Below are 24,511 nucleotides of genomic sequence, written 5' to 3'. Positions count from 1 at the left end.
TATCTCTAGCCAGGCTACGGCTGAAGATGTTCTATACTTAAGGACGAAACATGTCCCATATGTTAAAGTGACTTAATAAACAAATAAATAAGGTGTATTTTGTATTGAGTACGTGGACTGTCAAAGGCTCTTAAATTCTTCATAATAAGTGGTATGTTCCGAGCTGTCAGTGGAGAGACGGCATAGAATGATATTAGTAGACAAATACATTTGAGTGGTGTCTTTAAAAGTAGGGAAGATTACATTATGAAGATAGTTGGAATTCAAGAAGACAAATTGGGGAAAATATTTGTTTATAGGAACAGGAGTTAGGGATTGGAATAACTTACCAAGGGAGATGTTCAATAAGTTTCCAATTTCTTTGAAATCATTTAAGAAAAGGCTAGGAAAACAACAGATAGGGAATCTGCCATCTGGGCAACTGCCCTAAATGCAGATTAGTAGTGATTGTTGATATTTTAGCTCTTTGATACCCATTAAGATTAGCAGTAATTCTTACATTTTTGTCATCTATGCCAGATACTCGTAGAATTTCCAGAAGCTTTCGATGTTGGAACTTGTCGAAAGCATTTTCAAAGTTTACACAACAAGCAAACACATTCTGGTTTATATCTCGATATCTTTCTACCAATACACGAAGACTAAATAAAGCATCTCTTGTGCCAAAACCATTTCTGAAACCAAACTGTGTATCCCTAGTTCGTTCTTCTAATGTCCTATAAATACATTCATGGATCAGTCTTAGTAAGATATGTAAAATATGGCTCATCAAGCAAATGGTTCAGTATTCCTCACATTTCTTTGCGTTTTTTCTTTTTTTCTTTTGGTGTTGGTATAACCGTGTCCCATGGTGTAGGGGTAGCGTGCATGCCTCTTACCTGGAGGCCCCAGGTTCGATTCCTGGCCAGGTCAGGGATTTTTACCTGGATCTGAGGGCTGGTTCGAGGTCCACTCAGCCTACGTGATTAGAATTGAGGAGCTATCTGACGATGAGATAGCAGGCCCTACAGACATGCTTGTGTTGGAAAGCCGCAATCGAGGCCATTGACCTGAAATCAGTCCAGGCTGTGGTGCTGGAGATAATGGATGGGAACCCAGAGCTGGTTTTAAGTACAGAAAACTCTCTCAATTCTACTAAAGTGTCAATTTAGGACTTTGGTGGTCTGAGTGGCTCAGACGGTTGAGGCACTGGCCTTCTGAACTCAACTTAGCAGGTTCGATCCTTGCTCAGTCTGGTGGTATTTGAAGGTGCTAAAATACATCAGTCTCGTGTTGGTAAATTTACTGACACGTAAAAGATCTCCTGCAGGACTAAATTCTGGCACCTCATTGTCTCCAAAAACTATAAAATTAGTTAGTGGGACGTAAAGTCAATAACATTATTAATTTAGGACTTAAACATTCATTTAATTTGTCATATTTGTTAATAGTATCTTCCATTCACAATTATTGACAAATTTATGCAATGTAAACAATATTGTACTTATAAATGGAGGGTTAAAAGTGATTTGATAGTATCTGAAGATGTTCTTGTAGAATGAAGCATGTCATTCTGTTAATAATACACTGCTCTAAAAAAAAAAAAAAAAAAAAAAAAAAAGAGGACGTATTTTGGTTGAAAAGTCTGTTAAACTGTACATTGAATATTATTACCCTACTATTTTCCAATATTTAATAATTGGCTAGTGTTCTGTAAACATTACTGAAAGAAAAGCAACAATGAATAATAACAGAAGGCTTTTTAATGCAATATTGTAACCCATTCAAACAATAGTGAGTGCTCCCACACATTTCTTATTCATTTCACACCAGTTATAAAAACCATTATTTCAGTATTGTATTTGCTCTTCTACCTTTGACGCTGATTGACCAGCATCTGAACATTACCCGAGGGGTATCTGAGCTGTAAACAACTTGCCAACGTGCCTCGTAACTCCCATGGGCTCGGCGAAAGCAGTAGCATTGGTGGATGATGTTCGTAGCTACTGCTATGTAGCGGAGGTTTTGAATATGTCTCATGCAAGCATTCATCAGGTTATGAAACATGTTCAGAATCATCATCCATGTTACAGCAAGTCTGATTGAGGCCATTCTGGATGCAAGTTTGCCTTGCAAGTTCACTCTTTGAGATTATAAGTATTGAGGAACTGACATCTTAAAGCGGTTGAGGCTCAGGATAATCAGATGCAGGACCACAACGTAGCTGTGATTGAAACACAGTCATAAGAAGTCTCCATGAGGCAAATTTAGCCTCTAGAAAACCAGCCAGAGGACTAGCACTTCTGCCATAACACCGGAAACGTCATCTTCATTGTGCACACATGCACGATGTTGGCCTGAGTATCAGTGTGGAGAGATACTCTTCAGTGACAAGTCTAGATTCAACCTGAGGTTACCAGGTGGGAGAGACAGAGTGTGGAGAAAGACAGGAGGAAGCTTTGCTCCCTGTACTTTCGCCTAGATTACACCGTATAGAGGAGGTTCTGTGATGGTGTGTGGTGGCCCAACTGCAGATAGCCGCATGATCTTGCATTTATTAAGAACGGCTCCTTCACGGCATACAGGTACGTTGAGGAGATTCTCATTAATCACATAATGCCATTTGCATTCACCTTAGATGACAACTTTTTGCTTATGCATGATAATGCAAGATGCCATGCTGCTCAGTATGTCAGGGACTTCATTAAGGTCAGCAATCCCACTTTGGACTGGATAGCCAGGATTCCAGAACTCAACTGTATTGAGCTTGTGTGGGATATGAGTTTTCTACAATCTGGCTGAACTAAATGTGGCGGTGTAAGAAAAATGGGAGAAGTCCACAAGAAGATATCTGCGACTTGATGAGGAACATTCCCAGAAGACTTGTGGCGGTAATTGCAACCAGTGGTGGCACTCCTATCAATCCCGGAATTAACATCCAACAAGTTTCCAGTACCTTTCCTTAAACTTAAATTTAAATCAGTAATTTTGGTAATCAGAAATTCTATCAGATTCCGCTTCTTTTAATTTAAAAATATTGTATCTTCTTAAATCAAAATATTTTGTGCACTGTTGTCTTTGTAATAGGTATGGAAATATTTCATTTTTTTACTCTTTGCGTTTAGGCCATCTGTGGACCATGGTGCTTGTGTTCTAGCTGTATTTTTGTCGTCTGCCCCTTTTGGCATACTGGATTGTGTTCTTAGCGGCCTCTTGAGCCTTCCTGTTGGCCCAGTATTCCTTCATTTTCTCGCTGAATTCTTTCCTGCGCTCCTCTGACCAATTCCCTGCTCCTTTGTGACTAGCTGATGTAAGGGATGTTTTGAAAATAAAAGTAAATTTTGCTACCTTAAACTGAGATTATTTTTTAAATATCAAGTGTTACACCATTTTTGGAGGGCAGTGTACATTTTTTACAGTTATTTTGTAAGTGTTTTGAGTTTTATATTTTGTTTTTCGAGAGACTGAAAAATTTATGTTATATTAACTGAGTGTGAGTCAGGTCAGAATATATTCTGTCGTATGCGACAGTAGACGGTACTACCTGCGACTGTCTGGCCGAGGGTCTGGTGGCTGATACCAAACCAGACAAACTAAGAGAAAACCAATAGCTGCAAGCAGAGGAGTTTTCCCTTAGGAGGTTGGATAAGATGAGACCTTTGTGTGGGAAATAACACATAAATTCATCAGCTGCTGCCTTGCAGTGAGGCAGTGACTGCCAAAGGCTAAGGGAGACCACACTGAAAGAAAATTCTCTAGTACGTTAGGTCTAGCAAGTCAGTACAGGAATACAGTGCTGTTGCTTTCAAAACGAAAATGAGCCTCGGAAAGAAACATATTCTGAATGTCGACAATACTTCAAGTACTCTTGGAACTAACGACGACGTCATGTCCGATGTTCATTCAAGATGCACGAGAAGAACCGATCATAGAAACAAGCTTCGGATTGGAACCTTAAACGTTATGACTCTAACAGGAAAATGCAATGAAATCACGGATTTAATGAACCGTAGACATATTCACATCCTAGGGCTAAGTGAAACCAAATGGAAAGGTTGCAACACAAGAACGTTAGAGGACGGATATAAATTATACTGGAGTGTAATCCTGCGGTGGTGAGGAATGAAGTTGGTTTTATACTCCATAAAGACATTGATAGTGTAACAATGTCTCCTTCATCAATGATAGATTAATCAAAGCTAAAATATGCCTAAATGGAGAAACTCAAACTGTAATCCAAGTTTATGCTCCCCAGCAGGGTTGTAGCGATGACCAAAAAGCAAGCTTCCTAGAAAAACTAGAGGACATCATTGATGAAGAGAACATAATGATAATTCGGGATTTTAATGCCCAGGTAGGAACTGATAGGTCAGGTTATAAAGGCATTATTGGTCCATATGGATTTGGTAATAGAAATGAGGATGAACTTTTGCTTGATCTATGTACAGGAAACAAACTTCTGGTGAAGAACTCGTGGTTTCAGAAACGGGATAGCCACAAGATAACGAGATACAGCTGGAATGGTCAGTATAGATCAGTGATAGACCTTATCATCACAGATAGGTCAATTGGAGAAAAGGTGCATGATGTAAAAGTGATACCTAGTGAGAGCCTTGATAGTGACCATAGACTCCTCATTGCAGACCTAAGAGTCGCCAAACCTATTATTAAAGTAAACAAGAAGAAAAAAAACACGAATTAAAGACTGGAAATTGAAAGATATGGAAGTCAAACAGCAGTTTCAAGAGGAAATCAGAGCTAAAAAACCAATAACAGACACAAAGAAAGGTAATGAAGAATGGAATGATTTTATGGAAAGTCTGGTTGGTAGTGCAGATAAAATATGTGGAAGAACAAGCAGAAGAGTAAGAGAGAGAGAAAAGAACGTCTTGTTGGAATTATAAAGTGAAAGAAGCCATAATGAAAGGAATAAAGTCAAAAAAGTTCTTGATGGGGCTAAGTCTGACAGAAGAATCAACAGCGACCGAATAGACAACAATAAATTGGAAGAGAAGGCAAAGGAATATAGATACAGAAAGTTGGAAGTCAAGAGAATTGTACGGGAAGAAAAAGAGAAAAGTTGGAAAGAATTTACAACTAAACTGGAAGAAGACAGTAAAGGGAATATGAAAATGATATATGGAATAGTAAAAAGTAAAAGATCAGATAAAGAAGCAGTCACAGCTCTGGAGACAGCAGATGGGAATATAGTTCACAATATGAAAGATATCACGGATACAATGGGGCAGTATTTTGACAAGCTCTTAAATGGCCCTAAAGAGATCTCTGTTGAGGATGTAGGACAGAAAACAATAGAGGAAGATATCCCAATTACAGGGACAGAAGTAGAGCAAGCTCTCCATAGGATGAGAAGTGGAAAGTCAGCAGGAGCTGATGAAATTACAGCTGACATGGTTAAAGCTGCTGGTCTGCCAGGAATACAGTGGCTGTGTAGAGTTCTCAGAACAATATGGAAGGATAATGAAATACCTGAAGATTGGACAAAAGGGGTGATAGTTCCTATCTTTAAGAAAGGGAGTAGAAGGAAAAGTGAAAATTACAGAGGCATTACCTTCTTATCACACAGCCTTAAAATTATGGAGAAGATCATTGAAGCCAGAGTAAGGGATATACTAGAGCCTATCTTAGAAGAGGAACAACATGGCTTTAGGACTGGAAGAAGCACAACAGATCTGATATTTGCTTTGAGGATGTTGGCAAAGAAACACTAGGAAAGAGGAAAAGACCTAAGTATTGTGTTTATGGACCTCGAAAAGGTGTATGATAATGTTCCTAGATCAACTATTTGGACAAGTCTCAGAAAACTTGGTGTACCGGAGTACCTTATTAGGAAGATCCAAATGCTATATACTAATTGTAAAAGCTGTGTCAGAATTGGAGATGGTCACTCGGAATGGTTCAATACAACCAAAGGAGTACAACAGGGAAGTGCCTTATCACCTCTTCTATTCATAGCAGTTATGGATACCATTTTAAGGGAACTAAAAGGAAAAGGTAATAAAGATCTTCAGGCTCTGGTGTTTGCAGATGATGTGGCAATATGGGATGAAACAGAAAAGGGAGTGCAAAATAATCTGAATGCATGGTGTAAGAAGTTTGACGATTATGCAATGAAATTGAACCCATCAAAAACAGTAGCATTGAAAATCAGCATACATAATACAGAATGCAACATAAAAATACAGGACCATCAAGTTGAAGTAGTACACCAATTCAGTTATTTAGGAAGCGTAATGGCTAGTAATAAGAGAGCTGAGATAGAAATAACAAACAGAGTAACCAAAGGCTCTAACTTTTACAGTATCGTTAGACACCTACTATGGGATGAGAAGGTCCTACGAAGAACAAAAATGACCTTGTACAAGTCATATTTCATTCCCATCCTTACATATTCTCTGGAAACCTACACACTAACTTTAAAGGACTGTAGTAGGATTCAAGCCTGTGAAATGAAATTTCTTAGAACTGCCTTCCAAAAGATCCGACTTGATCATGTGAAAAATGAGATCCGATCTAACCTAGGTCTAAATGAATCGATGGAGGAAAGACTTAGGTCATCTAGGCTTAAATGGTTTGGGCATGTTAAACGAATGAATAGCACAAGGTTACCATGTGCTTATTTGGAAAAGAGAATAACAGAAGACCAGCTGGAAGACCAAGAAGAAGATGGATGGACCAACTGAGGGAAGACGTGGAGAGAAGAGGATGGAATTGGGAATCTGTCTTGGACAACGAAATGTTTTTGAATAGGCAACTTTGGAAGACGCTCGTTTTCAAAAACACCCTATCCGGCTCGCTGGAGGGGCAAACCGATGATGATGATGATGATGATGATGATGATGATGATGATGATGATGATTAACTGAGTGACTCTGAAGAAGAATGGCCTACTTCTTAACAAACTATTTAACAATTGTTTGTTCCTTTCCATACTTACACTTTACTTGTGCTTCGTGAATAAATAAATAAATAAATAAATAAATAAATAAATAAATAAATAAATAAATAAATAAATACAAGACTTTTTGTGTTCTGTATGTTATAAATACCACAAGCTCACCTGTTGTTCTTAGTTCTAACATTTTCTAAAATAATGTAACAGATTTTAATTAAGATAGCAGTATTAATAGAGTATTCCTTTTGTTTTGCAGACCTGTCAAGCTGACCTAGTTAGAGATAATGGACACAAGTACTTCCTGTCTGTTCTGCAGGACCCGTCTATACCTGTGAGTAATTCTTATCTAGCATTGTTTGCATTAAAAGTGGACTGTATAAAAAAAATATTCCACGAGGAATGGCGTATATTAACTTCAATAATTTACTCTTGATATTGAAACACATTTTAAAGCACTTGTAAGTAGCACACATATTTTGATGATACTAATTACAGAGAATTAAGGCTTGTTCTACTTGTGATGTCAAAGATGAAGACAGCATTTTATCTCACAACAGTCCATGTACAAGACGCCATACTGGTGGGAGGCGGTAGCAACAGAGTTCAAAGAAATTAAATTTTCAAGTCTTGCCAACATTGAAATATACAAGGATTAAGAAATATAAAAATCAAACGGTAAACACAAGTACAATATGTAACAAGTATTTTTAAAAAATACACTGTATACTTGGTCCCTCGAGAGCTGGAGTCTGACATTTGAGCGGCGAAAGCAGTGACTGCAAGGTGCACTGCATTGCTATAGTTACTTCTGCCTGTGGTATATCATACTTTAATACAGACCGTGTGTTTAATAAAATGTGTAGCCGTAATGGAATTCAATAAACTTTGACTCATTTCTAAGCTTGTACTAACAGTTTCAGCATTGATACGAGATAAATACGAGATCTCGTTAATCAGTAACAAACTCTTCAACTGCTGCTAATTACATTGACAAATGGTCAACATACTGTATAAAATATTGTGGCTGGGGCATATCTTATATCAGTCAGCCAGTCATAAGGATGTTATATTATAACACAGAATAGAACAATACCCACATTGGTATTTGTATTAGTTATTGCTGATTTTACACTTCAGGAATAAAACCAGGAAAATTGTTAGCTAGCCACTGGTTAACTTATAAAAATAAACTAACAACAACAACAACAAAAGTTATATTTGGAAAACAAACATGTAAAACAATAAAACTAACACAGTAGGCACCACTCCAAATGATATCACAAAAGCGACTGAGAGCAAGCCAAGCCACGTGGCGATAGCATCCTTAAAAATGTGGCATCGTTGGAATCATTGCCATGGAAACAGACCATTTTCGAGCAGCATTACTCAAGTTTCTCTCTGTGGTATAGCTAAACATCAGACTCATACTCTCATGGGCTGTAGTATACAATAGCTAATATGATATATGGTTTCTGTACATCACTTGTTATACTGGAGAAACTAATAATACCAGAGTAGCTCAGAGGGTGGAACGTTCATATTTTGAGCCCATGTTGGTGGGTTTGAGCTCTGCTCAGTCTGTGGTACATGAAGGTGCTCAAATATGCCAGTCTCATGGCAGTTGATTTCCTCGTTTATAATAGAACTCCTCCAGGAGAAAATTGTGGCACCTCAGCATCTCTAAAAGACTGTACAAATCGTTAGTGGGATGTAAAACCAATAACATTTTTATTACTATTTAGAAACTAATAATACACTTAATGAATTTGTGGCTCACATGATAGCTGAGCGGCATAGTCATTAGCTTCTCACCAAGCTGGCCACAGTTCAGATTCCAGCCAGGGCGCGTAGAATGTTTGAAATGAAAATTCACAAATCTTTTGTTTGGATTCCATGTGCAACTGGAGGTCCTGTAGCTATGATCATGGTATCAGCAGTGAAGCTTGCTTGCTTTCATGAAGCTGTACAAGATCTTTGGACCGAGCAAGTTGGCCATGCAGTTAGAGGTGTGCAGCTGTGAGCTTGCATTCAGGAGATATTGGGCTCAAACCCCACTGTTGGCAGCCCTGAAGACTGTTTTCCATAGTCGCTCATTTTCACACCAGGCAAATGCCGGGACTGTACCTTAATTAAGGCCATGGCTGCTACCTTCCCACTCCTAGTCCTTTCCTCTCCCATTGTTGCTATAAGACCTGTGTGTGTGTGTTGGTGTGATGTAAAGCCAATTGTAAAAAAAAAAAAAATATCTTTGAACGACATTCGGACAGTGATCTTTGTAGATCACTAATATTTCTTGACTCGCATATCTCAACCCCAATAAGGATGTTATCACTAACTTTTTGGGAGATTTTCAGTGAATTTTCATGTCTTGGAGATTATTTCAATTTTAGTTCAAGGTGTTTTGTGTCTTTATATTTCAGCCTTCTGGGAGAAAAGTGCTATAGTTACTGTCAAGTTATTTTGTGTATAAAGTTTTTCCACTTGAATAGCTGGTAACAAGAAGATTATACTTACTTCATACCATTATACTGACTACACCTCATAACTTTTCGTGTTGTGATTGTTTACAGGGAGAACATCGCACGCTGGCTGCATTTGTGCTGGCAAGTATTGTCAATAACTACCCTCAGGGCCAGGAGGCTGCATTGCAGGGCAGTTTGGTGTCTATCTGCCTGGAGCAGCTGGGAGACGCCAACGCTCTGTTGAGGCAGTGGCTGGCCATCTGCCTAGGGCGACTTTGGACCAACTACGATAAGGCTCGCTGGTGTGGAGTCAGAGACATTGCCCATGAGAAACTGTACACACTGTTGCAAGATCCTGTGCCTGAGGTATATTCCTCTCGAATTAATAGTATGTAATGGAAAGGAACAGACAAAGAGAATAGAGCCAGCATTCTAGCATCATGTTCCCCTGTTGGTATAGACCATGTTCTTCGTCTGTGCTTGAGAAGGGCTTGGATGGTCAGGACCTAAAAATCACTCAAATATGCAAGCAAATATGACTTAAAATGACAAAATATGGCCTGAAAATGACTTTGGCCATTTTAAAATATATTATAATCAAAACTGCAATACATTTGATGCAGAATTGTTAACTAAATTCTTTATTGTTGTTTTCATATCAGTATTCTGAATAAACATGTTTAAATAGTTATATATAGATGAGTTAGAAAGTTTTTTTTAAAATGACTTGTTGATTTAAAATTCTAAAGGTTGTGTTTTTGGGGGGGGGGGAATGTTAAAATGTAGAAAGTTATCAGGTTTTTTACAATAAGAGCATTTAAAAACTTATAAAATTAATAAAACATAAAGAAAACAAAATAGCAGGTAAACCGTGAACATGCCTATGGAAGAACGAGGAAACACTTATAAAGAAGTAATTTTCATTTTACATTCGCCTCCATGCAGCATCTCGAAAAACACATTTTAAATGAATACAAGTCACCTTTCTTCAGTTTTATCCGAATACTGCAGTGAAATCATTAAAAGTATATCATGATCAGTGTCTCAGCATTTGCAGCTGTCAAATAGTGCTCCATACCGCATCCAGTATAGGCGTATAAAAATTTCTCCAGCAGCTCAGATGATCTTACGGTTCGGTTGGAATATTATCTTAGTTTAACATGGGATCCGAAGTGAATTGGTACGGTGCGCACGTAGTTAAAGTATATAGTTTCATTAGATGGACGTCTCCATCCTACATACCAGGTTAATCAACATAACGAGCAAGAAAATGCATCTCCCTTACATCTACAATCTTATACTAGCATTACTATCTACGAATAACTTCACCACCAGTCTATCTTATCTGTATGGTTTATTATAATCTAAATTAAAATATTATGGGAAGAGAGAACGTAAAGAAATAATTATTTTTTTAATATTGAAATCAAAATAACCTTCATGAAAACATTCTGTTTACAATTAGGGTACCATTCTGTTCTAAACCTGATCACAACTTGCTTGACATAAGCTGATTGGGATAAAATATTTATTTTACTAACTGAGATTATTTATATCACAGTGGTATCAACTGTCATGTAAACTTCTCCTTAAGCAATCTTGTTTCCAAAAGCATCTTCCAGTTCCTATGAAAATGAATTTACTTTTGACCTCTAAATTGTTCACTTAATATGGTTATATGTCAGGATAACGTTTGAATGAACTACTAAGTGTCTTGTTCTTCGCTAAGCAAAATTTTGCATTTAATTACCTAACTGTACTTTACTTGATATACTCCAAATATATATCATAACCTTCTAATCACATAATCTCTAACAGAACTCTAGTCCTATCCATTCTTAATTGATCACAGCTCGATTATGAGAATACTATGCTTATTTATCCACGTGACGTAACATCCTTCTTACATACATTCAGCAATCTAAATCCTTTCAGCAGCTCAACTACGACTATCCATGAAAACATTCATTTCATCCATATACTGTGAATATTATTATGTGAATACACATACGAGATGTTTATAGTAAGTAACTCCTAGCATACTAAGCTTTATTTCAAATATATAGTTTCTATCTGATGGACTTGGCTTGATATACACTCCTTTAGGTTAGATAGGAATTCATAATTCTCCTTTAATCCTTCGATGGATTTCCTTCCACTACATTACTACCTGTACTTGACCCAGTCTTAATCTACTCATATTCTACATTAATTCCAATTCTTCTCTGCCTTCCTAATATCTATACTCTTCAACAGCTATTCTTTTTCTTCATTATACATAGCGTATTTATTTCAACTCTGATCCTTCCTTAAATTATCCATTCCTTCTCCAATATCTCAATCTCTTATATAAAGTTTCCCTCGACGTAAAATGCTCAAATATAGCTATTTCAACTACACTGGATCCATGATATCTCATCACGACAATATTTAACTTTCTTACCTAACATAACATTATTTCATACCATACTTCAGAATGTTGTTATACCTCTTCTCAAGAAAGCCGGTGCTGACAGGTGTGAAAACTATCGCACCATTAGTTTAGTATCTCATGCCTGCAAAATGTTAACACGTATTATTTACAGAAGAATGGAAAAACAAGTTGAAGCTGAGTTGGGAGAAGATCAATTTGGCTTCAGAAGAAATGTAGGAACACGTGAAGCAATCCTGACTTTACGTCTGATCTTAGAGGATCAAATCAAGAAGGACAAGCCCACGTACATGGCATTCATAGATCTAGAAAAGGCATTCGATAATGTTGATTGGACCAAGCTATTTAAGATTCTGAAGGTGATTGGGATCAGATACCGAGAAAGAAGAATTATCTACAATCTATATAAAAATCAGTCTGCAGTGATAAGAAGTTTGTCCCCCCCTCCTTTCCAGTGTTTACATAGAACAGGCAGTAAAGGAAATCAAAGAGGAATTTGGAAAGGGAATCACAATCCAAGGAGAGGAAATCAAAACCTTGAGATTTGCCGATGATATTGTTATTTTATCTGAGATTGCAGAAGATCTCGAGAAGCTGCTGAATGGTATGGACGAAGTCTTGGGTAAGGAGTACAAGATGAAAATAAATAAGCCCAAAACAAAAGTAATGGAGTGCAGTCGAACAAAGGCAGGTGATGCAGGAAATATTAAATTAGGAAATGAAGTCTTAAAGGAAGTGGATGAATATTGTTACTTGGGTAGTAAAATAACTAATGATGGCAGAAGTAAGGTGGACATAAAATGCAGATTAGCACAAGCAAGGAAGAGCTTTCTTAAGAAAAGAAATTTGCTCACTTCAAATATTGACATGGGAATTAGAAAGATGTTTTTGAAGACTTTTGTGTGGAGCGTGGCATTGTATGGAAGTGAAACATGGACATAACTAGCTCAGAAAGAAAGAGAATAGAAGCTTTTGAAATGTGGTGTTACAGTAGAATGCTGAAAGTGAGATGGATAGATCGAATCACAAATGAAGAGATACTGAATCGAATTGGTGAGAGGAGATCGATTTGGCTAAATTTTACGAGAAGAAGAGATATAATGATAGGATACATCTTAAGACACCCAGGACTTGTTCAGTTGGTTTTTGAAATATATATCTTTGCCTAACCATATATATATTGGTATCCATCTTAAAATTAGGATGCTTTGTTAATTCATAACATCTGCTTCTCAATAGAAAGATTGTTTTATGTTGTAGTAAACATTACCTAACTCATACTATCTTTGCAGGATTGCCATTGCATTGTTCTATGCTTTATACACATTGAAATCTTACTCCACTCTTATATATCGATTCTCATTGAGGTTATATGTGCGAGAGCTTGACCTTTAGGTTAAATTACACTGGTTTTAACAATGTTACAAGTACATCTCTATGGTTATATATATATTCTAAACATTATTACTCATCAATTCAATTAAGAATTTTGGATCAAGAAACTTAGCTTTTCATTCTGTGGTCCAGGATGATCTAGCCACAATCCATCCTACGGCTGCTGCATTTGGTTGATCGGGAACCAAAGTCAGCTGGCTCCGCGTTCAGATCAGGTGGGCTGGCTCCAGTGTAACGAAAACATCTCTGTGAATGTCCGCTGCCCATCTAGTATGACATAATTTTCTTCTTTCTTGAGCTCATGATAATACATATGTGAGATAGATCGATTCATGATGATTCTCCTAAAAATACTGACAAATATGAATGCTTGTATGCCTTCAATATCAATTGAAACTGCTTTCTAATATACTATAATGGCTATGATATTGCTTCTGAGTTCATTTATGTTTTTTAAGAAAAGAATTGATTTAATATTCTGCCCGTTTCGTTGCACTATTATTTCTTATTTTTCTTTCCATCTTGACTGTATCTTCCAAATATGCTTGGCAATTGGGAACATGCATCATTTTCAAAAATATTTTTTTTGAAAAGTACTCCAATGAAATAGTACGTAAACGTATTACATTGTGGTATGTTGCCTTGTTTTCTACCACTAAAAAAATATTTAATAGTGCCTTTCCGCAAGGCGAGTGAAACGGCCTCTGACGTAAGCGGCGCGCTGTGACGTCACGATCCAGTACCGCATGGAGCTCTACCAGCCGTTGTGCATCAGCCGTTGCTAAAAGCCGATTGTTTATTATTGATGATCGCGAATAACTTAGAAATGACGGAAGGTTCAAAACAGCACAGTCAGACAATCTATCATGTGTAAATGTCATCATTCTTGAAAAATAGTGACTTTTGTGGCCGCAGAAATTCACGGATAACAAGCAAGTTTGTAAGTGGTGTCTTTTATATACGTGCAATGTACTGTAACCCATAGTATTAGGATAACAACGAACCTGGATAGATATCACATCACTTTCAACATTTCCTTCTAGACTGACTCCCCTATTAAAGAATAACATTACATTTTCGGGCTTTCAGCATTAGTAAAGCAAGAAATCGGATTTCAGCACTAACAAACATATAGGTAGAATTATAGTACTAGTCCGCTTCTGTGGTGTAGTGGTTAATGTGTGCCACTCCCGGAGGCCCGGTTTCGATTCCCGGTTCTGCCATGAAAGTTGAAAATAAATAGTACGAGGGCTGGAACGGGGTCTACTCAGCCTCGGGAGGTCAACCCAGTAGAAGGGTTTCGAATCCCACCTCAGCCATCCTCGAAGTGGTTTTTCGTATTTTCCTACTTCTCCTCCAGGCACCTAAGGCCACGGCCGTTTCCTTCCCTCTTCCTTGTCTATCCCTTCCGATCCTCCCATCCTCCAACAAGGCCCCTGTTGAGCATAACAGGTGAGGCCGCCTGGGTGAGGTAATGGCCCTCCTCACCAGTTTCATCACCATACTCAAAGTCTCACGTTCCAGGACACTGCCCTTGAAGTGGTAGAGGTGAAATCCCTCGCTGAGTCCGAGAGAAAACCAACTCTGAAGGATAAACTGATTAAGAAAGAAAGAAAGAAGGAAAGAAAGAAAGAAAGATCATAGTACTATAGGGCTATAATCTATCATTCCCAAAAAATATATATATATTTATGGTTGGGACAACTGGCCTACCCACTTCCGGGGCCCATGAAAGAGAATTAAATATCTTTGTGGAGGGAAAAAGTTAAACATGATAAAGATAAATATGACTTCATCTAGTTTTCACAAGTCGAGCCGAGTGGTTCAGACTGTTGAGGTGCTGCCCTTCTGACCCCAACTTGGAAGGTTCGATCCTGGTTCAGTCCGGTGGTAGTTGAAGGTGCTCAAATACGTCAGCCTCGTGTCGGTAGATTTACTGGCACGTAAAATAACTCCTGCAGGACTAAATTACTGCACATCGGCGTCTCCGAAAATCGTAGAAGTAGTTAGCGGGGCGTGAAGCCAATAACATTAATTACATTTGGCTTTTAACAAGCTGAGCATATCAGGAAAGAAAAGTGTCCTGGTGACATTTTAGTCGCTCAATACGGGAATGTCTTTGGGTGCTGTGACTTTTATTTTTTTGCTTTACGTCACACCGTCACATATAGGTCTTATGGCGACGATGGGACAGGAAAGGACTAGGAATGGGAACAAAGCGGCCGTGGCCTTAGGTACAGCCTCAGCATCGAGCTCACAGCTGCGCGCTCCTAACCGCACGGGCAACTCGCGCGGTATTTTTACCCTTCGGTTTATTGACTTGGCTTGTATAACCTAAAACTTAGGATAAGTTGGATAATATTTTAAACACCTACATCACTATTTTCATCTGTGTGCAATTATGTTATTTATTTCATTAATATTATGATAATTATTATAATTGAGCATTATTAACTTATAAGACCCCAACAGACAAGCATTGGTTTTGTGTAGAGTTATACATTTGTTAAATTCACGTTGTTTCCTTTCATGATGTACACGCTATTCTTTGTTACATTATAGAGTATTTAGATATAGCCTAAATTTCTTTACCAATTAAGCTCTTCAATAAAGACATACATAACTGTCCCATGCCAAGATATATTGGTAGAATTAGAGCTGTCAAAATGGTTCATAACCCCTTTGATTTATTATCTTGACATGAATCACCCAAAACATAGGTTAGGTTTGGAGAATACTTTAATAATCAGCATTATTTAATGCACTGTTTATTACTTTCATATTCCAAGATGTAATTGAAGCATTTAAATAAAGCATCATACATTAAAATTTAAAGTATTACCACTAGAACAGCTGACATGGAAAAGTGATTTGAAAATTCAAACAAATTCATCTTACGTTAAAATCTTCAAAAAAATAAACTGTAGACTTTTCCGATATATCACCAGCATTTCTCCAGCTCGCCAAAATCCATTTCTCCCTAGTTTTAGCGTCTTTGGAACGTTTATAAACAATTTGTTTGGTATGCTATTGCACATCGGAACTCTACACCATTTATAAGTTTTCTGCCTCACTGTCTGCGCAGGATTCATTTTAAGTCTAAAATATACCACTCAGATTATTATCCAATGTATAGACCTCGAATTTAACCATACTAGACACTAACGTAAAGTAGAAATACGCGAAGTGTATCCTGCTTCTCACAGCACACTGTGTGTTACTTCGTCTGCTAATTCAGTCAACCTGTACGATGACGTCAGGCCAATGAGATCGCGTACTTGCGTGACGTGACATTTTCGTAGATTTTTATCATGTTTCGAGTTATTATTTGTACATTCTGATCACATTTTTGAATTCTGCATGCAATTTTGAATCAGATTAGCATATTTTTAATTAAAACCCCGGATCATGCATGTTCCCTATTGTGCTACTATGCTGGTCAATGCTGATTTCGGCTCACGTATGATAACGTATTTAGCTTATTTGATTTCTCTCTTCTTATTTAGTGAGAGTATAACTTCTTTCTATCAGATATGCTTCTTTCTTCTCTATGTTCTTCCTTTTTTGATTGAAGATTGCTTATTTTTACATATTATCTGCGAGTAACACGATTGACGAATGTGTCATCCATTTGTTTTGTTTTTCACACAATCTGATTCAGATTTTTTTTTTCACCGCCATAGCGATTATGCTCTTTTAACTTCGGCCCTATACACCTCTGAACCATGCTGTGTATACATTCGCTCTGTTTAATCGTATTTCGCGTAACTTTAAATCACTCTGACTTGGCGAAATCTTACATTACGGAAAGTGCAATGCTACAACAGTCACCTCTTATCACTTGCTAAGAGACTATATTTTGAAAATGAAATTTCAGAATCCACATTTGAACATGGATACAAAACACATTTTAATGCAGCTCTTGCATAGTCTCGGTGAGCAACCCTTAATCCCATCAGTCAATCAATCAGTCAATACTGATCTGCATTTAGGGCAGTCGCCCAGGTGGCAGATTCCCTATCTGTTGTTTTCCTAGCCTTTTCTTAAATGATTTCAAAGAAATTGGAAATTTATTGAACATCTCCCTTGGTAAGTTATTCCAATCCGTAACTCCCCTTCCTATAAATGAATATTTGCCCCAATTTGTCCTCTTAAATTCCAACTTTATCTTCATATTGTGATCTTTCCTACTTTTAAAGACACCACTCAAATTTATTCATCTACTAATGTCATTCCTTGTCATCTTTCCACTGACAGCTCGTAACGCACCACTTAGTCAAGCAGCTCGTCTTTTATCTCCCAATTCTTCCCAGCCCAAACTTTGCAACATTTGGAACATTCTCACAATCTTCTTGATGCAGTTGGTTCTGGATGGCAGTGAGGTAAATGGTGTGAGCCTCTAAAATTTGTTGAGACTCCATCCTCTTAAGATATGGGCATTCTTCTTAAACTGTAGCAGTTCTGTAGGAAAAATGTTCTTAGGTGCATGCCGAGAATCAAACACTGACCCGATGGCTTCTACATTCTTCTTGGCTGGATCTGTGGGCCTAAAGTCCTGAGCTGACTGGGCAACACACGTAAGTTTGGACTTAACCATTACCTGTGTCTTTTGAAGAAGCTGTTCCAAGTTCTGGAGGATTGTCTGGTTTTGTCATGTAGCGTGCAGAGTCCATAACTACTGCCTCTACATGCTCCCATTCAATTTCATGGGAATTCAAAGTGTCTAATATAGCATTGGCACAATTTGTACTATTGGCAGAATCTAGAACAGCAGAGGCAGCCAGATGAGTATTCATTTCAGTTGTTGGTACTGATGGATGAAGTAGGATGTTAAAAGCACATCTACCATTCTTGTCAGTTGTTTCGTCACATAGTAGAAACAAGTCTTTGTATCTTATCTCTTCCATAATTTCCTCCGTACTTCTCTCACCGATCATGGGGATGTATTTCTGACGGATATGATTTGCTGATAGTAAATCTCCACTTCCACAAATGTACTTATTGCTGATACTTGGTTCATACACCACAAACAACACTGTATATGAGGACGATACCTGGAGACACAGGGAGGTATCAAATAGACTTCATTTTGATTAGGCAGAAATTCAAAAACGAGGTGTTGGGATTGCAAGACCTTCCCAGGAGCAAACATGGACTCTGACCAAAGCTTGGTGGTCATGGAATGTCATCTGAAGTTGAACAAATGCAAGATGATGGGACCTAGGTAAGTTGAAAGAAATGAGTGAGGGAATTTCAAGGAACATGTTGCACAGGGACTAAATGAAAAGGCTGAAGGAAACACAATAGATGAAGAGTGGACGATTGTGAAGAAAGAGATCAGGAGGGCTGCTGAAGAAAGGTATAATCAGGTAAGAATCAGTGCATAATTTAGGAGATATAAGACCTTATTGATGAACGATGATAATACAAGAATGCAAAAAATAAGGAGGGCAGAAAAGAACACAGGCGATTGAAGAATGAAGTAGATAGAAAGTGCAGGTCAGCTAACGAAGATATGGTTCTGGAAAAAAAGAGCCTCTTGATGTTGATGAAATTGGAGACCCAATTTTGAGGTCAGAATTCGACAGAGCTTTGAGAGATCTAAATAGGAATGAGGAACCTGGAATGGATGATGTATCCTCAGAATTACTGACCGTCTTAGGAGAAACCAGCATGGTGAGGTAATTCACTTTTGTATGTAAGATATATGATATAGGAGAAGTGCCATCCAATTTTAGACAAATAGTTGTTATACCTATTCCCAAGATGACAAGTGTTAAATCTGCCGCACCATTAGTTTGGTATCTCACACCTGCAAAATGTTAATATGTATTATTTACAGAAGTATGGAAAGGCAAGTTGAAGCTGAGTTGGGAGAAGATGTGTTTGGATTCAAAGAAACATAGGAACAGGTGAAGCAATTCTGACTGTACATCTGATCATACATGACGTTTTTATATCTAGAAAAGGCATTCAATAATGTTGACTGGACTAAGCTATTTGAGATCCTGCAGGTGATCAGGATCAGATACCAAGAAGAAAGAATGATCTACAGTCTGTACAAAAGTCAGTCTGCATTGATAAGAATCAAAGGCTATGAAAAAGAAGCAGCAATCCAGAAAGACAGGAGCTTTAAAACTGAATTTGAATATACTTTGGATGAGGTAGTTATCCCTAAAGATGGCAAGTGCAAATACTTAGCTGTGAGATTTGAAAGTAATTTGCACTGGAAGGGTCATGTGGATGACATTGTTGGGAAAGCATACAGATCGTTACATGTCATAATGAGGCTACTTAAAGGATGCAACAAAGAATTAAAAGAAAAAAGTTACTTAAGTATGGTTCGTCCATTATTGGAATATGCAAACAGTGTTTGGGATCCTCACCAAGAATACCTAATAAAAGAACTAGATGGTGTGCAGAGGAAAGCAGCAAGGTTTGTGACAGGGGATTTCAGGAGAAAGAGTAGTGTATCAGAAATGTTAAAGGAACTTGGTTGGGAAACTTTAAGTAAGAGAAGGGAGAAAACTAGACTTATAGGATTATATAGAGCCTATACAGGAGAAGAAGCATGGAGAGATATCCGTGAGAGGCTTCAGTTGGAAAATAATTATATTGGTAGAACTGACCACAAGTACAAAATTAGAAGGAATTTTAGCAGAAGCGATTGGGGTAAATTTTCATTCATTGGGAAGGGCGTGAAGGAGTGGAACAGTTTACCAGGGGTAGTGTTTGATCCTTTTCCAAAATCTGTACAGATATTCAAGAAGAGAATAAACAACAACAGAGAAAATAAATGAAATGTTAGAGGGCATTCGACCAGTGCAGGATATTGTGAATAAAAAATGTGTGTGATTAAATTAATTCCATCCCCTTGTCTATGGAGTTTGGACAGCCCAAGTAGGGGACTGCCTGTAGGGGTGAAGTACAGTGGGGACTTCGAGGGCCCTGGGACCGCTACGGTAGCTGTGAAGGCCCTTCAGGAACTCTGAAAAGTGGTGGCAAAAGGGGCTCTGGTTAAGACGCAGCAGGTCGTTATGCTACTTAGGTTCCAAAATGGGTAAAATATAAATATGTAAATAAATTCAATGTTAATTTTAATCTTATACCAGTTGTATATTATTATTAGAAGTAATTTCACATACTGTATATGAGTTGTCTATGTTTGTAAGATATTATATAAGTAGAATTTTGTAAACAATATAAATTTATTAAGGATGATTATTAGCGTAAATTGTATAATATTGTATTCTAGGAAAATTTTCTTCATCTCTTGTTAATTTAAAATTTAGTGCTTGACAATAATGTATTTTAGTGTACCATTTGCCACCGAGGTAGACACCTCATTTGCAAATAAAGAGATTTTGATTTGATTTGAGGAGTGAGGCAAGACTGCATTTTGTCCTCTCTCCTTTTCAATCTTTATATAAAACAAGCAGTAAAGGAAATCAGAGAGGAATTTGGAAAAGGAATCAGAATCCAAGGAGAAGAATTCAAAACTATGAGATTTCCCAATGATATTATTTTATCTGACTCCGCAGGTGATCTGGAGAAATTGCTGAATGGTATGAACACAGTCTTTGAGAAGGTGTGCAAGATGAAAATAAGTAAATCCAAAAGAAGAGTAAATGAGTACATTAGAATGAAATCAGGCGATGCAGGAAATATTAGATTAGGAAATAGAGTCTTAAGAGAAATAGATGAACTTGAGTAGTAGAACAACCAATGTTGGCAGGAATAAAGAGGACACAAAATGCCGATAAGCACAAGCAAGGAATGCCCTTCGTAAAATAAAAAAGGAAAGAACTTTGCTCGCTTCAAACATTGATATAGAAATAGAAAGGCGTTTTTGAAAATTTTTGTATGGAATGTGGGATTATATGAAAGAGAATAGAAGCTTTAGAAATGTTGTGTTACAGAAGAATGTTTAGGAGAGGTGGGTAGATCGAATCATGAATGAAGAAATACTGAATCAAATTGGTGAGGGAAGAGCGATTTGGTGAAATTTGACCAGGAAAAGTAATAGAATGATAGGGTAGGACTAGTTCAGTTGGTTTTTGAGGGAAGTGTAGGCAGTAAAAATATCAGGTATTTACCAAAGTGTGAATATGATGAACCAATTAGAGTAGATGTAGGATCTGGTAGTTTATGTAGAAATGAAAAGGTTAGCACAGGATAGGGTGGCTTGGAGAGGTGCATCAAACTAGTCTATGGACTGATGACTCAAACAACTACTGCGACCCATTTAATATTGACTTTTCAGACATCGTTGGTCTCCAGAAAAAACTCATTGAAGTCCAAAGTGATGAATCTTTGTATCCCATTTGCCAAAAAAACGAGCTGAGTCATTATGTTCATTTTGGATAAAACGAAAGAAAAATGAAGCTATTTTGGGCCAAGAAGTTATGAAAGTGTTGCTTCTGTTTTCATACATCTACCGATGTGAAGCACAGGCTTTTGTACACTTTCTGTAATGAAATCTAAGCTAAGAAGCTGATTATAAGTAGAGCATAACTTGAGATACTGCTTTCCAAAGATATACGGTTTGAAGAGTTTTCAGCAGTAGTGCCAGGCCAAAGATCACATTGAAATAATATGAATGCTTATTTTTTACTATTTGTTTTATAAAAGACCTGTATTTTCAATCATTATTACAAATTATTTTTCTAAGAGTATGTTATTACTCATGTCTTCGCACTATTTGGTTTATGATGTATTTCATAATTGCATATTAAGAAATATTTCACCTTTATATTCAATAATTTCTACACTTATTTACTTGGTATTATTACATTAGCACTGATTTAATTTCAAAATTTGCCCATGGGTTGCGCAAGTTTTTCGCCCATTTAACTTTGAGTCTTTGCCAGAAATGATTAACAATCTGTGGTCTAAACAATACATGTAAAAATCATCTCTAGAGTTTGAGAGTATCATACCCATCATCAAAGTATAATTCATGCATCTGAATTTCCACAAACCCTTGGTGAGATGCAACTATGCAACGCAAACATGGACCTAGATTCTTCTTGTGAAACAACTATATCTTCAATAAAAGGCAGGGATTCCGCTGGCAGATATAGTCATGACTACAGAATTGAACAAATTCCTATGAGATGGTAGCACAAGGCAGAGAGCTCATTTGTAAAATTTCCACTCTATTTGTCAGATATTACTAGAGTAAAGAAACTCAACATTGTGCGTGGTGTATAGTACGCGAACCTTTTCTTGAGCCCTGAGCTCCATAGTATTGAATGGGAACTAGGGCTCAAGAAAATGTTCGCATACTATACTCCTTGCTTACCAGGGAAGAGACAGTATCATGCGACATACACTGCATTCCCCACTAAACAAGTTAATTCTGTGTTCAAAATTTATATAAATGTTTATCCTGCTTCATTATTGTATCAAGAATGTATACTTGTAACTTTTAGTTTGTTCTGTTTGAAATATTACCATTCACTAAGTTTTTATAATCATCATTATTATTCCTATTATTATGATTATGATTGTGATTATTAGGTTTTGCCCATGATAAGTTGAAGCAAATCTATCTATGTATATAATTTGAGCAAACTGTGTGTTTTATATAGGTGCGTGCTGCAGCTGTGTATGCCCTAGGAACCTTTGTAAGCTCGGTGACAGAGCGTAGTGAACATGCCAACAACATTGACCACAGCATAGCCATGACACTTATCAACACAGTGTCTCACGACATGAGTCCACTTGTCAGAAAGGTAGGTCTACTTGGAGGTTGTAGCCTTGCCTTGATTTTCCTTTCTTGCTCACTTCTTGTCAGCTGTTCAGCCTGTACATAACTCCTCAGGCTGGTATGGCCAGCGCTGGATCATTCCACTGACAGTTGGATATAATATTAAATAGCATGCCCACTATGCCATCTATGAATCATTTGTGGAAACACAATTTGATTCACGTTTACCATTAAACTATACATTTACATCAGCTATTAGCATATGACTTGTTGAGTGTCGATTAAGTTTTTTTTCTGGACTTGACACCTTAGAAGGTCAAGCCAAGTTGGGAAATACCGAGGATATCATTTTGCATGTAAACCTTATGAACTTTCATATCTTTTATTTAAAAGTATTTACAACAATAGTTCAGCAAGTCATATCTTCAGACACAAGAATGATAGTGATTTTACAAAACAAGAATCAGCACTCAGAGATCAAAACATGGAAGAAGCGGATGGTAGCAAACATGATGATGACGACAGATATAATGCAGAAACCTACCATGAAGCACACGGTGGTAGGAAATATTGGAGCTCATATCCTAAGAAGCAAACAGCTGGGAGATCAATTTTTACATAGCTATGTACCATATTTATTCAATTATAAGGCGACACCCATTGTAAGCCAACCCCCTGGGAAATCTGAAACTAAATTTTTAAAAAGAAAAAAAAGAAAAAGCACACAAAGCGTAGGGAATCAGTTTTCTGCCATTTAATTGTTTAGTCGGTCATCACCATCAGATAATTCAGATTAGTTACTTATACCTTTGTGACCCTGCCTGCTGTCATTTCTTGATGGATACAGTAGTTTTGCATCCATCTCTTGGCACAGGCCAGAGTAAAGTGTGGCTTCCACCGAAGTCCCAGTCAACATCCATGGCTGTGACAATATGGAAGCTGCTGGGGTATGGGTAGTGCTGAGTAATGACATTCAGAGCACAGCTAGTGCATCTGAGTGTTCTGAAAGGTGCTGCTCACAGGGTCAGTCGTGCTGCAATAGTACTTTCTGACCCAGTGATGAAAGCAATGGCAAACTACCTCACTCCTCATCTTGCCTAGTACGCCTCATTTTGGTGCTGCCATTGGTTTTTGGGGTTTCCTTATAACTGCATAACCTTTGGTGGTGCTATTTGAGGATCCAACCTGCCTCTGGGCTGTTGACCTGACAGACAGACCTTTGTGACCAAGCAAAGTAGGTTTCGGCTTAACAGCGGCTAGTTTTACTAGCCTTGCAGCTCTGCATTTGGTTGGCAGAAGGGCTAGTCCGCACCTTCAGCGTCCTGAGAATGGTTTTCCGTGGTTTTCCATTCTCCTGCACTAAGGCAAAAGCCAGGAGAGATCCTTCTATAGACCATGTCCACCACCCCATCACCTTCTCTGCACCTTAAATCGCCACTTCAAATCTCCTTGCCCTGAAAGAGGGCGTAACTCTCTAGGAGGTCTGCCGTACCCCTTCAGTGTATGGAATAAAAACGTTTCAGTAACAGTAGGAGTGGTAGTAGCATTTCTTTGTCACTGTCTTCGCACACAGCATCATCTTCTGTGCCGTCAAGCGCATTGGAGATCGAACACTT

General features: G+C 37.7%; 1 protein-coding gene across 2 annotated transcripts in view; it reads left to right on the top strand.

The window, feature by feature from the left end:
- Positions 1-24,511, top strand: part of raptor (regulatory associated protein of MTOR complex 1) — a 312,753-nt gene that overhangs the window by 143,588 nt on the left and 144,654 nt on the right. For both annotated transcript variants that reach the window (XM_067150353.2, XM_067150352.2), the window contains exons 11-13: positions 7,152-7,226; positions 9,466-9,723; positions 22,777-22,920. In XM_067150353.2, coding sequence (XP_067006454.1) covers positions 7,152-7,226; positions 9,466-9,723; positions 22,777-22,920 — 477 coding nt within the window. The remainder of the gene's footprint in view (positions 1-7,151; positions 7,227-9,465; positions 9,724-22,776; positions 22,921-24,511) is intronic.

The sequence above is a fragment of the Anabrus simplex genome, chromosome 6 (genome assembly GCF_040414725.1).
Source record: "Anabrus simplex isolate iqAnaSimp1 chromosome 6, ASM4041472v1, whole genome shotgun sequence".
Lineage (NCBI taxonomy): Eukaryota > Metazoa > Arthropoda > Insecta > Orthoptera > Tettigoniidae > Anabrus > Anabrus simplex.
The sequence above is the reverse complement of the archived record's forward strand: the minus strand, read 5'-3'. Positions and strand labels throughout refer to the sequence as shown.